General features: G+C 38.0%; 1 protein-coding gene across 6 annotated transcripts in view; it reads left to right on the top strand.

Annotated features, from left to right (window-relative positions):
• LOC122683791 (poly(A)-specific ribonuclease PARN-like) overlaps positions 1-18061 on the top strand; it is a 1255676-nt gene that overhangs the window by 80758 nt on the left and 1156857 nt on the right. For 3 of the 6 annotated variants that reach the window (XM_043887906.1, XM_043887964.1, XM_043887941.1), the window contains 3 exons: positions 8496-8570; positions 10378-10412; positions 15741-15841. The exons of the other annotated variants lie outside the window; for them this stretch is intronic. In XM_043887906.1, the coding sequence (XP_043743841.1) occupies positions 8496-8570; positions 10378-10412; positions 15741-15841 (211 nt within the window). The remainder of the gene's footprint in view (positions 1-8495; positions 8571-10377; positions 10413-15740; positions 15842-18061) is intronic. 6 annotated transcript variants of the gene reach the window in all.

An 18061-nucleotide genomic window follows, 5' to 3' on the forward strand; every position in this document is an offset into this window, starting at 1 on the left:
GATTGTGAAAATTTTACTTAAATTTGTCTCTCTTTTTTGGCATTCAATAAAGTGATGAGAGAAACCTCAATTTCAGCATTTGCCTATTATTAAGTTTCCATAGATACGAGGTCAGAACACGAATGTAAAGTGCAAGCACATTGGAAGTTTGCTCTTAATGTTTTTATTTCAGACAATTTTATATCAGTTTCCCTGGAAACTGAGAAATACCTGCATTGATATAAAACATTTTGGCTTTTCTGCAATGAAGAATTATTTGGTTACTTAGACAAAACCAAACATAAATGATGCTGTGTGTTTTTCTTCAGAAACCTTTGAGAAGAACATGATTTCTTCAAGCTGTTTCAGTTAACTCCTACGAACCTAGTATAAATATCAGATAGACTCAAAAGAATTTTGTGGCTATCTTGCCTTTAACAGTGTATCTAATGTAACTGATGTTACTGTCAATAATAGAAAATAAGATGCTAAGGTCCTATTATCTGATTTTATTATTATGCATCAGCTTTTCAAACAGCCTTTATATTCTCCTCTTAGGAACTTTGCTCATTCTCTGGTGCAAGCTGCTCTCTCAAGTGATTCCTTCCTTCCATCCTCCAAGGAGCGGGTAGGGAAGGAATTGACAACGTAATGGGGGAAAACCTCTGAGCAACAGGTTTTTCCTCCTTTCAGTAGCTATTATAAACACTTTTTTTTTTTTTTTTTTTTTTACTTTTTTGATACCAGTAAACATTTGGGGTAAAAGATTTGCAAAATACTAAAAAGTCATTCACTCATACTCAGAATATCCAGAATTTTCATTAATATTTTGGTGTTGGTTCTTCCTGAACCTTTTGTATACGAATAAACAGAATGTTGTGTTTATTGTATGAGATCGTTCTTTGTGTGCCACATTGTAACTTTCTCTTGTAAAGTGAAGACGGGAAGCTCCTGGAACCGTGCTGACACCTGAAGCGTGCCCCAGGATGTATTTCCACGCAGCTGCATGTAGCTGTGCAGTCTGCTTTTTACCACCTGTTTAATGGTTGGAGCATCATTCATTTACCCACCCTTTATGGTTGTCTTTTATAATCTCATTATATTGCTTTAATCTGGGCACAGACATAAAAAGTGATGTATCGTACTTCCCTGCAGAATTCTGGTCTTGTGGCTTTGTCTTTCGACTTAATTAAATTCATAGGGTGAGTCATTTTGTAGTTAAGGTATTTTAACATTAAATGTTCTGTCCCCAAATTAAAGTTACCATTGATTTGTCACTGAACAGTAGATTTCCTCTCTTAGGTTTTTGTGGGTCTTGGTAACCTGTCGGTGTCTTTGAGTCTGAGTAACTAAACTACCGCTCGAAGAGATCTGAAATTAATGCTGGTCTTGGGTGACAGACCCATCAAAGGACAGCATTAGAAGAAATCTTAGATGATGAAGGAAAATTGGGAGAAGCATAAATGATTTGGGGTACACTGAAATGGATGATTATTGGGCACGATTTAGGGGCAGGACAAACAGAGGTTATACTGACAAAACCCAAACCCTAACTCTGGTCTTTACTTCCTAGAGGTCCCTGGGGCCTGTTGACACAGGAATAATGTCAAGTAGCGAAACACTGAGAAGAAAGAAAAGGATGGTCATGGACTGGGGAGGGGGCAGTGTTACTGGGGGTGGTCTCCTTAAGTGACAGTGAGCATCCTAGGAGTGAAGGGGAGCCCTGTGAGGTCCTCAGAAGGAAATATGCTCGGTGTAGGCAGAGGACAGAAAGAGGGTGGCTGCAGCTGAGTGAAAGAATGCCAGGAGGAATATCAGGGGGTTAAGGCCTTGTGTCTAGTAGACCTTGACAAGAAAAAATACGGATTTTAGTCTAATTGTAATGGGAAACCATTGAAAGGTTATATGCAAGGGAATGGTGATAATTCTTAAAGAAGGGGAAGGAGACGTGGGGAGAGGGGAGGGAGATCAGACGAGCTACTCGCTACTCTCACGTGGGCAGGGGTAGAATGAAGCAGGGAGACAAGCTAGGAGGCTGGTGTAGTCACTCAGCTGAGAGCCAACAGTGGTTTGAACAAAAAAGCAACATTAAGAAGGGCCTAAAATAGGCTGACTTGAAGAAACTGAGTGAATCTAAAAGTAGGCTAACAACAATATGAATGGGATAAGTCACAGAAAAAGAAATGCGGATGGCTTTTAAGCGTATCCTCACACATAAGAGAAATGAAAATACAACTACTGTAGCTTGTGTTGGGAGAAAATTCAGAAACTCGGCACTGCATTCTTTGGTGATACTGAGGAAAGTTACATTCATATATTGCTGGTAAAAATGGGAGATTGGTCAACCCTTGAAGGGGAAGTTGGCACAGTCTCACTTAATCCAGAGATCCTACTAAAGGAATTTATTCTGAAGGTATAGGCTGCATATGTTGCATTATCTTCAGTAGCAAAATACTGGAAATAATTCAGATGTCCAGTAAGGGACTGGTAAACTAGCACATCCAGACACTGAAGAATTAGGGAGCTGTGAAGGAGCTCTCTCCACTGTTAATGACTTCATCTGCAGGGGATGTTAACCTGAAAAAAAATGGGGAGAAAATATACACCAATCTCCATGACAGAAGCAGGAGAAATGATATGTATTTGCTTATTAAAGAAGAAAAAGGAAGAACACTAGGAGAAATGCTTGCCCTTGGGTACTCTTATCCTCTTTCCTTTAGTGGGTGGCCTGACTCAATGACATGAGTTTGCACAAACAGAATCCTGTAGGACTGGGAAGCCTGGCGTGCTGCAGTCCATGGAGTTGCAAAGTCAGACACAACTTAGTGACTGAACAACAACAAAGCACTATCTACTTAAGATGTTATTTGGCTGAGGGTGATAAGTGGACATCAGTTTTCCTATGAAATGCTAAATGTTCACTTTTGGCTTTTGAGTTAATTTGTGAAAGCTGTGATGTGTCATTTATTATGCTTTATATAGTATATCCCCTCATGGATTGCAGCCTTGTCATGGTGAAGGGGCTTGTGTAACTCTGTGAAGCTATAGTGTATGGATTGCTCTTGAATTTCATTTGATTCTTATCGTGTTCTGAGTTAGGCAGTGTAGGGATTCTTCTCTGAGGTATAGAATTGTCCAAGGTTTTACTCATTTTTAAAACCTTGATAGATCAGGACTGTAAATTCCATGTACATGACATATAGGGATAAAATTTATTGATGTCATTTTGTGCTCTGCTTTGAAATACTACCTTTTTTCTCGCCCCTTTTAGAAAAATTGTTTATTTTTAGGGTATTAAAGCAATAAAACTTGAAGAGTTAAAACAGTAACATTGTATGATGTGAAATGAAATCACCATAGCTTGCAACCCAGAAAGGTTCCTAAAAGTCCAAGAAGCCCGAGCTAAGTACTCCTTAGAAATACATAAATCCAGGTATACTTACCTGTCTATCATCTCTTGGTCATCATCATTACAGCATTTGATTGAGGATTAAGGTAAGGCAGGACTGAGAACCAAGTTAGAGGCAAGTTGAGAAGCAGTTTGGAAGCCAGGTTGGTCAGAAACTGGGGAAGCAGGTCAGTTGAGGGGGTTGCAGGAGCATGCTGTGTGCCCTCCGGTGAGACAGCCCAGGTCAGCATCTGCTGGCAAGAACCGCTTGGCTAGGGTGTGAAGTGTGGACTCAGATGAAATCACCGGATGACTGTAAGACATGAAATGTAATATTAGCCATAAAACTAATATACTGTACGACTAGGGGTGATAGGGCAGTTCAGTAAATGGAGTAAACCTTTAAGTAAACTGGAGCCCAGAAGTTGGCCCAGAAAATGCTGACAGTCCTGTTTAATTGCAATATATTAAGTGAAAAAGAACTAAAGAGCCTCTTGATGAAGGTGAAAGTGAAAGAGGAGAGTGAAAAAGTTGGCTTAAAGCTCAACATTGAGAAAACCAAGATCATTGCATACAGTCCCATCACTTCATGGCAAATAGATGTGGAAACAGTGGCTGACTTTATTTTTCTGGGCTCCAAAATCACTGTGGATGGTGATTGCAGCCATGAAATTAAAAGACGCTTGCTCCTTAGAAGAAAAGTTATGACCAACCTAGACAGCATACTAAAAAGCAGAGACAAAAGGTCCATCTAGTCAAGGCCATGGTTTTTCAGTGGTCATGTATGGATGTGAGAGTTGGACTATACAGAAAGCTGAGTGCCAAAGAATTGATGCTTTTGAACTGTGGTGTTGGAGAAGACTCCTGAGAGTCCCTTGAACTGCAAGGAGATCCAACCAGTCCATCCTAAAGGAGATGAGTCCTGGATGTTCATTGGAAGGACTGATGTTGAAGGTGAAACTCCAATACTCTGGCCACCTGATGCAGAGAGCTGACTCATTGGAAAAGACCCTGATGCTGGGAAAGATTGAGGGCAGGCAGAGAAGGGGACGACAGCGGATGAGATGGTTGGATGGAATCACCGGCACAATGGACATGGGTTTGGGTGGACTCCGGGAGTTGGTGATGGACAGGGAGGCCTGGCGTGCTGCGATTCATGGGGTCGCAAAGAGTCGGACTCCACTGAACTGAACTGAACTGAAGTCAGTATGTTGGCATTAGTCTCCTCCTGTCAGATGATTTCTTAGTCACTACCCTCTCTCTGATATTTTGACAGGGAAAAATCATTTATTGACAGTTTGACAGCATAATTTTAACACTTTTAGGCTTCAGTAATGCATCTTGTTTGTCCTAAGTGGCCTTTATTTTCATATTTTTAACATCTGCAATTGAGATGGATCTCACGATTGATAGAATGTTAGGTTGGAGGAAAAGTAATGTTCAGTGACCTGGTATTTTACAGGTTTCCTCCTGGGAGTGTTTATATTAAGACCCCAACTTAAATTTTTTTAGCCATCCTTTTTCCACATAAGTCTATCATGCTGTCAAATAAGTTGCAATTTAAATTGGTAATATAAAAGTGATGGGTCTTAAAATATAACTTTAATGATAACCCCTAATCATAAGCTCAAGAATATTTCTCCTGGGTTAAAACATTCTTAAAGATTGCTAGAGAAGTAATTTTAGGAAGAATTCACATATAAAATGCACAGTAATTTCTCAAAATACCTCTAACATTACTGTGTGTGCTTGTGGGAGAGGGGATGAGGGGAAGTGTGGGTGGTAATGCTTTGCTTCAGAGTTGACAGTCTTACCTTTGTGACAGTGAAGAGTACGGTAGGTTTTTTTCATCGTCTCCTTAGACTCTTGGCAAAACAGTTAATGGAGTGTGCAGAAATATTGTGTGTATGTATGAGTTTACTGTCTAATGGCTTACCTGTCAAGTCTGTTATAAAATAGTGATGTAGTTTTCACTGGCAAAAAGTGCAAGTTGTATAGAAAATTGTTATATAGGCTGTAAACAGAAGATTAATATTTTCTGAAAACCTCATGCAAATTGACAGCAGTAAGGCCCTGGTATGTTTAGTATGTATGAATGATAGGCAGCTCACCAAAGTGGAAATGATGCTGATAATTATGGGAAAGTAGTAAAAACTGTGTAATCGAAAGAAATACAGATTAGATCTACAGTGCTGTTCCTTATTTATATTAGTAGAACTTCCCCCCCCGCCTCTCAACTGTACAGAGCAGGGGTCGGAACTAAAACTGTCATGATTGGTAGTATTATACATTAATGTGGCCCCACCTTCTTCAGGAAGCAGTTTAGCACTGTACCTTGAGCCATGAAAATGATCTAACCTTTTGGCTTAGACATCCCACTTTTGAAGATCTTTGCTAAGGAGATAAAACCATTATTTATTTAAAAAGCTGTATAACTATAGATGAAAAGTTTCCTCATCAAAGAATAGAACGTTGTAAGTACCTAAACCCCAGCAATAGGGGATTGGCTAAGTCCAGCACAGGAATAACGCTTGATGGACTGTTGTGTATTCATTAAACAGTAAATATGCAACAGTGAGATGTAGAAGGGTTGTTAGTAACAAGAAGACATAAATTATACACTAATTAGAGCTTTTTCTAATGTATAAGGAAAACAACTAAAAGTAAGGGTTGTAAGTCTGTGGGTTAATTTTTAAATAGGGTCATTTTGGCTCATGCAAATTTTTGTTCATGACATTTGTTAAAGGAATGAGCAAGTGACTTTTACCTTTCCCCACCTTCATTGTGATCATCAGTACTGCTGGTTAACCAGGTCTCTTTCAGTTGCAAGTTTGAGAAAATGTCTCAGAATAGCTTAAATTAAAAAATATATATATTGACTTTTATATAACTGGAGTTGAATGAGTAAATTAAGCAGTACTTGACCCAGGAGTTCAATGACCTCACAGCCTATCTCAGTTCTGCTGTCCTCTATTGATCTCTCGTGAAAAGCCTTTCCCCTCATGATGGCAAGAGGAGTGTCCAGCAGCCCCAGACTAGCTAAGGGTCCTAGGGCACCCCTCTGCCTTCTTCTGCTTCTTGGAAAGTTCCAGGAAAGCTGTGATCTGTCAGTCAGTTCTGGGTCATGTGCCCACCCTTGAAACCTCTAGGGTAGGGTAGGGGGAGTGCCAGCTCTTTTCTGATCACTTGGGCAAGTTACTTTTTTCCTGCATGTTGTCATTTCTTTTATCCCAGCCTTCTTGATTTCTATATATAGATCCGTAGTAGCACATCATAGCATACCTGTAACACACCCTGGTTTGGCAGGGGTGTGTGTGTGTGTGTGTGTGTTTGGCAGGGGTGTGTGTGTGTGTGTATGTTAAAGCTTGCTTCTCTTTGATCCTGACACTTATTTTCCCTGGACTTCCATTGACTCTTGTTAAATTTTGCCATTCCATAAACCCTGATGAAAAATATGGCTACTTTGCAAGCATTTCTGCTTATTTTTTAGATTCCAGTGTAGTCTGTTTACTTTCTGGTACAAGTAAGTAGTCATGAATCCTTTCAGAAGCCTTAGGTCGAAAGTCTGTGCCTGTCAACTTTGTGTATAACTGAAATAATTTATTTTCCCAGTGTCCCACTTTTCAAATCTGTAGGGGGGAAAAAACTTTAAAATAATTTTATGGGTCTTTTACATAAAACTGTTGAGTAGAATATTTTCTCCAAAAACAGCTTAATAAACTCCAAATGCAGTGAAGGAATTTTCACGAAGAACAAAGCAGTCGGTTTAGCTATGTAAATTTCTAGTGCTGGCAGTAACAATTAAATTCCCATTAAACCAGGAAGTCCCAAATTACTGTTCATGCAAAATTCTTTCTTTGGGGAAGAAAAGGCTTCTAGGTAGATAACATTTGTTAAATGCTGGGTCAGACAGAATTCACTATGGGACTGGTTAGTTTTTATTTATTTTTTCATTTATTTTTATTAGTTGGAGGGTAATTACTTTACAATATTGTAGTAGTTTTTGCCATACGGGATGGGGAACACATGGTTAGTTTTTAATATATCAATGTGTATATTCTTTTGATTCTCAGCGATAATGTGTAAATCACGTTGACCACCAAAGTCCCCTTTAAAAATAGGCCAATTATTATGTGGTTTGGGAAATGCTGCCTTAACTGTTGCTCTTTAAAAATCTTGGTCCAGTTTCTTAAAAGATTGTTTAATTGGTTTGAGGTGGACTTCACTAAGTAACTGCCCATAGGGCTTTTACGTTTGTTTTAAACAACAACCTTACTGTCCAGCATGGCAGCCTGTGCTTGCTTGATATTTCTGCCTAAATAGAAGACTGTCCCACCTTGGTGCAAGGTGAACTGCCAGCAGACCCACCTTTTTTATGTAGGTATGGGCAAAATTTTTTTCAAGCAGCCCTTTGATGTGCTCCAGGAAATACTGTTACTGAAGCCCTCTATTAATCATGCAGCATGAAAGGAAGAAGTGAGAGTTTAGCTTTGGAAATAGAGGGCAAAGTTAAAACTCACTATCCTGGAAGTGTTCCTATGGATCAGAACATTGAACTCTTATGTAATCCTCTTAAATCTGCCATGATGAATAGCCCCTAGATAAACGGCAGCCAACTAAATGAGTTGGTTTGTTGAGTGTAGTTGGAATTAGCCATTAGATTGTCTGAAGAACGTTTGCCAAAAGCAGCTCATTTGGTTATAGCATATTTGATTGATCTGGTATCTGATAGTAAGTGACTACAGCATAACTTGCTTCTTGAGACTTCTTGAAATGTGCTAGTAATATCAGCTTAAAGAGAGGTGACTGAATTTTTAATCAATATGTAGGAGGGGAATCACATACATGATTTGCCTAAAAGTGGCATAGATTAAGTGCAAGTTAAAAAAAAAAAAAAGCCTAAGACATAGCCCTGGTTTTATTCCACATATATGGAGAATTTCTACAATTTTTCTGTTTCCCAATAGAATTTTTGTATTGTTGCCTTTACTACAGTTTCCTTCTTGTCATTACTAAACGCTCTTCTTAAGACTATTAAACTTGATTAAAATCAGCGTGTAGCTGTTTTAAAAGTCATGTCTTTTTCTACTCAACTAAATTGTCACACCTTTTTCTTTTTCCTGTGCAGACTTAGCTTTGGAATCAAACCCTTTTGACCACCCAAGGGCAAGCACAATTTTCCGGAGCAAATCTGAAACGGACGGTAAGACAGTGTTTTCCCCCCCTGAGAAAAAGATTGAAAACTGTTTTTGTTTTGTGTATTATAGGAAGATACAGAAAAGCACTTAGAATGGTTTAATTTTTTTTTTTCATATGTGATAATATTTTAATATGTGATGTTTTATTTTAATATGTGATGATACATTTTTCATTTAGGTGTCACTGTTTTAATGAGGAAAAACACCCAGACCATCTGTTTATACACTTTGCTATTTCTTTATCAGCAGTCAGCTTGCCACATGATTTAGTTGTGGTCTGTTTTTCCATGCTACTTTGTCCTTTTCCTTTCGCTCCAAGAGCACATGAGGTAAAGATGAATGACACGGTTTAGGTCACAGTTAGGTCTTCATAATCAGTTGTTATGTATGGGAGTCGAGGCTTGTGATTTCGGCACCATTTTGCACAGTGCTCAACCGGGTGAACCTCTCTCACATCCAGATTCATGTGAATTTTTAAGTTCTTTTAAAAGTTCTTATAAGAACTTTTAGCTCTTCAAAGTTCTTTCATCCTGATGTAGTGCTGGGTCAGGGTAATCAGACCAATGTGCCTGCCATATGGGATTTTCCAGAAGGTTATCCTCAGTGTGGGAAACCTTGTGTAAATTTCCAGTGTCCTGCTTGTTTTAAGATGAGAATCAGAAGTTTTTGCACTCCTGCTTGTCTTGCCTGCTTGTCTTCCTTAATATATGTTAAATCCTAGTTTATTTGCTAAAAAGCCATATATGATCAGGTTTTTCGGTTGTTTATGAGAGCAGGAATACCAGAAGTGAACGTTCTATAATATTTGAAGTAATGCAGCACAGTAAAAAATAGAGGGTTCTTTTCCTCTTTTATTTTCATTAGATTACTGGTTTTTATCAAAGGGTCTGTCTCAGGAACAGCCAGACGGAAGAGGGCCAGGCATGGGGGCAGGGCCCAGAGTGTACCACATGTTCTCCAACCTGGGAGCTCCTGGGGTTTCTAGTTTGCATTTTCTTAAAGTGTGTGTACTTTGCCTTGAGGCAATTATTTTTAGTTAGGATTACTGTATTTCTCAGTCTTTTCCAGACTCCTGAGCTGCTCACACTGTAGAGAGACGGTGGAGAGAGTAAAAGAAACACTCTCCCATGCCCCTGTCTCTCCTCAGTCTAAAGGAATTCGTGCTTGTGATGCCATGGGAAAGTGTATGGCCTAAGACCCTCTTTGAGCTTATATTCTTCTGGCCTTTGTTGGAGCAAAACAGTTCTATGTGCTGTCGATGTATGTTCAGTGAGGTCAGCACGTATGTTAAAATTTATAGATTACTTTCCAGTGTGTAAAGAACCTGTATTTTTTAAGTTGGGTGTTTGAGTAGGTGACCAATAAGTGGTTCGGGATGCTTCCAGAGACACGGGTGCTTGACCAGAAACTGGAACTTGGAGTTGTCATCTGTTAATCCTGGTGACTAAAGTACATGTAGAACTAGAAAATACTACATACTGTGCAGCTGGTAAATTTTTTTATCAGCTAAATATCTCACCTGGCCTAATTTGCTTTGTCCTTTTCTTTTGTAAATGGAGAGTCTTTGATTTGTACCTAATACAGAGTATCTGTTAGTATTAGTCAAATAGTAAAACTAAGTTTTTAAATATTATTTATAGGATTCATTTTGCTGGGTGGTTTAAATTATATATTTTGTTGGAAGTTATTTTAAAAAACAGAATGAAATTTTAACTCATTGTGTATATTGGTAATCCATCAGATAATTAGTGACTTATTTTTCTATGGTAGTTTTATCAGAATTCATCAGTTAGTTTTTTTTTTTATTCTTAGTGCGAGAAAAGAGGAAGAGCAACCATTTAAACCATGTGAGTAAATAGTTGAAAAGTTAAGAAATCAATAGTTTGATTAATTAAAAGTATGTCTGCCATGATTCCTAAAAAGTATGATGGATCCAATACTGTTAGCATTTAACCTCTTATTTATAAAATTTCTGAATCTCTAGTTCCTAATTATCAAGTATATTCAGAAAGGTTTTTGACTTAGTAGTACCCTTTTTTTTTTAAGGGTCCTGACATTTAAGTTAAATTTCAATAATATGGTTATAGCATAAAGATCTACCTTAAATTCTTTTGCCTTAAATTTTTTATCTTAGTTTTTAACCAAAGTAATAAAAGTGTAATAGGTAATTTAATTTTTAGCACCGTCCATTGACTTCTTGGCACAACAGGTGAAAGCTTAACCTCCTCGTCCACCGTGATTTTATTTCCCTCCTTCTGGTCCCTTTACATGCATCAGTTTTTGTTAAATCGGAATCACTGTTTACTTTATTATGACTAAGCAAGTATTGTTCATTGCTGAGCCATATAGTTCTCTGTGCCACCTCCTTATACACCTTTCATTCTTTTTCTTCAATATTAATGAAATCTGAGCACTTCTACACTTCTCAGGATAATCCAGTTCTGCTTTTTCTAGCAAACATGATCTCACACAGCCCAACATAGTTGAGTAGCTCCCTGGCCAGTCTCCCTGTTTTCACATTCTTCATTTTTGTTCTGTGGAATTAATTTCCTGACTATATTCACTCTAACAGCTATTTTTTCCCCCAAATGTTGTAACATTTGTCACATGCCTATCAAAAATATTTACCATCCAGAAAACCACATCTGTTCCATTTCTTCTTGGAGACACTCTTCGCCAACCTTTTGTCTTCCTACCTCCTACATACTAATGATTCCTGGACTAGCTCTGTGCCTGTTTTCCTGGGATATCTATGTGAAGTCACCTGGGATCTCACATCACTGCTCTCTCGTGTTGGATCGCCTATGTCCTAGATTCTGTTTCCCTCTGTCCTGTTTTACTGGAGCACATTTTCCTGGAAAAAGGCACATGAGCAAAAATTTTATAAAGACCTAGCCTCTGTGAAACTCCTTCTATTTGATACAGTGTAGAATTCTAGGTCGAAACTAATTTTTGCAGTTTTAGAGACATTTCCCTCTTGTCTTCTCATTTACAGTGTTGCTCTTAAATCTATTGAATTTGATACATTGTATATTACCAAGTTAGTCTTTTCTCCATTCCTTCCTCCTGTGGAACTTTGTAGTACCCTCTGTCTTTGTGGGGTTTTGAAATTTCATAACATGGTTTGGTATAGACCTTGTCACGCTATTGGGGCATTTAAACATGCAGAACATCTTTTCTTCTAGTGAATTTTTTTGTGTGCTGCTTTGGTATTTTCTATTTTTTTCTTTTGGATTCCTGTTAGATGTTGAAAATTTTAGAGCAATATTTCTGTACAGATTTTTTTCCCCTTCTGTTTTCCATTTTGTCTTCTTGTCCTACTTCATGGAGGTTTCCTTGACTCTGCTCTAATCCTTCTATTGAATATATTGTTTTGTCTACCTTATTTTTTAGAGTTCTCTTCCATCCTTTCATTCTTTTTTTCACTGATGCAATTTCTCATCTTTCTGTAGATGTTGAAGATTTTTTTTTAAGTTTTTATTTGCTCCTGGATTTTTATCATTCCCATCAGTTCCTTCTCCCTGCTTTGATCTGTGACTTCTTGGAGGTTTCCCTCAAACATGTGATGGTCCCTCGCTGTCTGTTAAGATCTAATTGGAAGCATCACTTTGCTAACTGATAGACCTCACTGCACGGATTTGGCGACCACGTCTCTGAATTTTGAACCTGCCTTGGGTTCTGTAAGCCAGATTGGTTTTGTTGTTCCTGGCCCAGTCACTCTGTAGTTCCAAGGTTGTGCTTCCTCTGTTATGCCATGTCAGTTACTACTCCTTTATCTCATTTTTTCATCTTTCAAACATCAAAAATCATCTGCAGTTTATCCTGTCTTGGGTACAGCTTTTTTGACAAAATACTTTTAATTCTAATGAGATGATATCTCTGAAAGAAGGTGGGAAAAGAAGTAGATTTGTGGTTGGTCCACTCAAAGTTGGATTTATACTTTGAATGTAAATTCTCAGTTTAAAAGTTTTAATTCAGTATAGTTAATGATACTGACTCAGACAGTACTTTCTATTATACCTACAATTAGAATACTGCACATTTCTACTAAGGCCTTGATAAGAATCCTGTTCAGACTACTCATCCTGCCACATTGGCCATTAACGTGCAGTAATGTGGATGGAGTAGTTTACACTCATGCACTTCTTGTTGTTTTGTTGCTAAGTCAGACATGACTCTTCTGCAACCCCAGGGACTGTATCCCACCAGGCTCCCCTGTTCATGGACTTTTCCAGGCAAGAATACTGGAGTGGGTTGCTATTTCCTTCTTCAGGGGATCTTCCTGATTGAGGGATCAAACCTGCGTCTCCTGCATTGGCAGGTGGATTCTTCACCCACTGAGCCACCAGGGAAGCCCCACGCTAATGCATAGAATATTACAAAATTTTAAGTTAAAGTCTTAATAATTATTAATAAACACATCTAAAGCTTGTGGAAAGGGGAAGAAAAAAGTGAATTTCAGCTTAATTTTTTTGATGGGTTAAACTCAGAGGCAGTAGGCAGGATGGGAAGATTCACTTGGGTGGAGGCAGAATTTCAACAGGTGCTTGACTTTTAATGATAAGTTTTGGGGGGGATTGTTACTTATTAGTCTTCCAGTATGATGATTTTCTAGTCTTTGCCATTAACACTGAAGTCTACTAAGTAAGCCTTTTCCCTTCTTGTAAAGATTGTAGAAGTCCATCTGTTCTGTCCTTAGCTCTGAATGAAGGTAAATACTCTTCTTCATTGAACATTAAACTATCAGTGAGTGGGTTCTGCTGTTTGATTTTTGTATTTGCATTTTATATCATTAATCTTTGTCAGTGTAGTTTATTGAGGTTTTGAGCCAGTGATGATAAGGCTTTAATCATAAAGGACAGTTACCTTAAATTTTAAAGTGAGATGAGGGGAAAGTAACCTGTTGGCAGCTAATACATCCAGGCTTTGCTCAGAGGCTTTAATTCTGCCATCCTTTAGTGAATAGTAGATGCCAAAAGTTTGAATCGCTTCAGGAGTAGGCCTGGAGAAGCGTTCACTATTTCTTTGGTAGGATCTAGCCAGTAGTCTGTAGGTTACTGATAGACTAAATGAGCGCCCGTAGTCTGTAGGGCTACGTCTGATTAAACTTCTTAAACGTTTCAGCACTAATATTTCCAAAGATAAACAGATATAATTCATAATAAAGAAAAAAGTTTTAATAGAGAAAAACGGGATAAATGTTACCCAAAGCCAAAGCTCTACAAACTAGTCTATATTTTGGTGCATTTTCTTACTATTTTTATTCCCCTCATAGGTAGATTTTATAGTCAGAACTGACTTTTACTGTGTGTAATGTGTCATACTCTTAATAGTGGTGACCTTTTAAAAGATAACTTCATTTAGAATATAACTATTTGAATGAACAGTTTTCATGCTGTGTCTCTTTTGAGATTCTGAAATTACACATTAACCAGATGGCTTAAGGAATATATGAGTTTCAGTTGAAATCATTTCTAGCTTGAAGGAGAAATTCTCCCAAATAGTGGTACTTTTCAGGTATGTTATGTGTAGAACTTTTTGTTAATAAGGAGTAAGTGGCCTTGCCATAAAATACCTGAAACAAGCAAAACGGTGGCTTATACACCCATTTGGATAGTTCTTATTATTGGCTACTGGCAATGTTTATTTAAATGCTCTGTATTTAAAAAAAAACATTGACTAGACTTTCTCCTTGTTTCACCTTTGATGCGTTTGTGGAGGACATGGATAGAGTGTGACAGCGTGGTGAAAACTATTTTAATAGAAGGAAGGAAGGCTCATCGGAATTAGTAAACAAAACCCAAGAAAACCAAGTGTTAAAACTGTTTGTGTTCTGTGGTATTAAAGAATGCTATTACTCAGAGCTACTGACAGTGACTGGGATTTGATTATTGGCCTTTACTTAAAGGAAGAGAATTGTCCTCACATAGTTCAGGCTGTTTTAGTATTTGACTATGGCTGTGTTTTGGGCTCTTCACAAATAAATGGATACTTCTAAAGTGTTTTAAAGATAGCTTGTTCTCTAGAGGGTCTGACAAAGCTCTTTGTCACCTACCCAGCACCACTGCAGATAGTTTGAATGTGTATCATTAGCATGATTTACCTTCCAGTTGTAATCGATCTTAAATAATTGGTCAAATGCTTCTTGATTCCTAATTTGTCCCAGATTCTGTTCTCAGCAGCTGGAGGAGGAGCAGTAAGAATCTGTCACCTGGAGGAGCTTGTTTGCTTACTTAGGAGGGGGATACCAGGCAAGCAGTTGAGACCATGTAACAGGTGGTGAAACAGAGGTGTAAGTGTGCAGAAAGGTAGAAGTTTGGTGGTGTGGCTGCTGGCTGAGGTTTGCTGGAGGTCGATGGGGTCAAGCTTGCTGGGACAAGGAGGAGGAAGAAGCCACTGCAGGCAGAGAGCAGCATGTGCAAGGCAGCAGAGTGCCATGATGAGTGGCAGATAACATGTAGAGTAGAATTAATAAAACTGTGAGATGAGTGGAAAGTATTCTCTGAGGCTCTCCCTTGTGTAATATAATGGCAGTCTTACTTAACCGTGAAATTCTCAGAGCTGCTTTGTCTGTTTCTTGGCTGTGAGAGAATCTTAAAGCTATACCCTTTCATCCTCCAGATAAGGAAACTGAGGCTCAAAGAGATTTATGGCCTTCAGGTCACTAGTGATAGAGCAGCCCTGGCATGCCCAGCCTCTGATTCAAAAACGCTTGTTTCCTCACACTGTCTCCCAAACTAATACATTTATGATTGGCGTTCATTGACTGCAATGAAATGCTCTCACATCGATATTATATAAAGCATTGCATTTTATTGTAGTAAATGAATAGAAATAGAAATCTCCGCTGCATTTCATTGCTTAAGGAAGAAACACTGAAGTCTTACTAAAAGCTTTCTCATTACTATAAAGGCAATTTATAATAGGTGCTTTCCAGGTTCATTTGTGGGTCCTTTTTCAAGAGCAGCAGTTTATACCACATTTCTCAGATCTTGCCTGTGGAAGTGAGAGTACAGAGGTTTCCCATGGAGCTGCACGTGATGCCACACTCAGCAGTTCATGGAGTATAAGGAAAATCTTAATGCTTTATCGTTTGACATTTTAACCAAGGAAAAAACACACTTTTATAGGTTTAACTTACTGTGACATTTTCTTCTATCTCCCTTCCCCTTCAGGTATCTCCAAGGAAGCTTACTAAAAGGTATAGCTCATGCCCAACCATATTTCCAGATGACAGCACAGTCAGCGAGCCTAATCTTAGAACCACAATAAAATGGTGAGTACAACTAGGTTGCCAAGGCTGAGTGGCAGACCCCCTTCATGCTGAAAGCATCCTCGCCATACATTATTTCATTCGTTTGGTTTGTCCTTTTCAGTGATCAGGTTAAGAAACTGGTGTCAACTCTATGTTGGCTTCAGGGACCTCTCAATATGAGTCTTCAGTTTCCATGTTAATCATAGAGTACATGATAGAAGGGAAAGTCAGTTAGCAAGTGAGAAATCCCAGGAAAAATGTAAACCTCATTTGATTCATTTCTATTGTTAAGACAATGTTGAACATAATGAGAAACAGAGGTACCTGTTTATTGTATGTTTCTAGAAAAAAAATTATTTCTTTATGAGTTGGGAGAGTCCTACAACTATGTATACTAGTTTGGAAGCTACCATTAGAAGAAGGAACAGCTTGTCCCCTATTGGCACTGAAGTGAATCTGCAGTTAAATTTAACTGGACTTGGTCAGATTTATCCCACCGTGCATTTTTTTCCTGCAATATTTCTGTAGGAAATTTTACTTCTCCTTCCTCTCCCCCAAAGAGGGGGAAAATATATCAAAACCGTTTTAAGGGGCATACTCTCAAGCTTAATTTCTCCATAGATGAAATTTGTTCAACTGAGATTTTAACTTAATAGACACATTAAATTTTTGTTTTTGTTTTTGTTTTTTAATTTTTGTTTATATATGTGTATCTCTAACACACTGTATCAATCAAAGCAGAGAACAAAAAAAGAGATGAAGTTTCAGAAACAAGGCTGTGGCCAGGCTTATACTTAAGAAGACACGAACAGTGTTACAATGACGAAAACTATTCCTCAACTTCTGGAAGCCCCTCATAGTCCACAATTGGAGATGCACAGTTCAAAACGCCCTAATCATGGGAATGTTCAAGTTTATTTAAGAGAGAGAATTAAAAACGAAACAGGATGCAGACCTTCCTGCCTCCCTTGGGGTTGTCCATGGAACATTAAATAATGTCTTCTTAGCATATGAATGTTGACTTTCCAGAACAGTTTGGGAAATGCTACTTGAAAATATTAGTATCCTAGTTTCATTCTTTTACAAGTGGTTGACCAGCTTTCCCAGCACCACTTGTTAAAGAGGTTGTCTTTTTTCCATTGTATATCCTTGCCTCCTTTGTCAAAGATAAGGTGTCCATAAGTTCATGGATTTATCTCTGGGCTTTCTATTCTGTTCCATTGATCTGTATTTCTGTCTTTGTGCCAGTACCATACTGTCTTGATGACTGTGGCTTTGTAGTAGAGTCTGAAGTCAGGCAGGTTGATTCCTCCAGTTCCATTCTTCTTTCTCAAGATTACTTTGGCTATTCGAGGTTTTTTGTATTTCCATACAAATTGTGAAATTCTTTGGTCTAGTTCTGTGACAAATACCGTTGGTAGCTTGATAGGGATTGCATTGAATCTATAGATTGCTTTGGGTAGAATAGCCATTTTGACAATATTGATTCTTCCAATCCATGAACACGGTATGTTTCTCCATCTGTTTGTGTCCTCTTTGATTTCTTTCATCAGTGTTTTATAGTTTTCTATGTATAGGTCTTTTGTTTCTTTAGGTAGATATACTCCTAAGTATTTTATTCTTTTTGTTGCAATGGTGAATGGTATTGTTTCCTTAATTTCTCTTTCTGTTTTCTCATTGTTAGTATATAGGAATGCAAGGGATTTTCGTGTGTTAATTTTATATCCTGCAACTTTACTATATTCATTGATTAGCTCTAGTAATTTTCTGGTAGAGTCTTTAGGGTTTTCTATGTAGAGGATCATGTCATCTGCAAACAGCGAGAGTTTCACTTCTTCTTTTCCTATCTGGATTCTGAAACTAGAACACTTTCTAACACCATACACAAAAATAAACTCAAAATGGATTAAAGATCTAAATGTAAGACCAGAAACTATAAAACTCCTAGAGGAGAACATAGGCAAAACACTCTCCGACATAAATCACAGCAAGATCCTCTATGACCCACCTCCCAGAATATTGGAAATAAAAGCAAAAATAAACAAATGGGACCTAATGAAACTTAAAAGCTTTTGCACAACAAAGGAAACTATAAGTAAGGTGAAAAGACAGCCCTCAGATTGGGAGAAAATAATAGCAAATGAAGAAACAGACAAAGGATTAATCTCAAAAATATACAAGCAACTCTTGAAGCTCAATTCCAGAAAAATAAATGACCCAATCAAAAAATGGGCCAAAGAA

Source organism: Cervus elaphus, chromosome 1, assembly GCF_910594005.1.
Source record: "Cervus elaphus chromosome 1, mCerEla1.1, whole genome shotgun sequence".
NCBI classification, from domain to species: domain Eukaryota; kingdom Metazoa; phylum Chordata; class Mammalia; order Artiodactyla; family Cervidae; genus Cervus; species Cervus elaphus.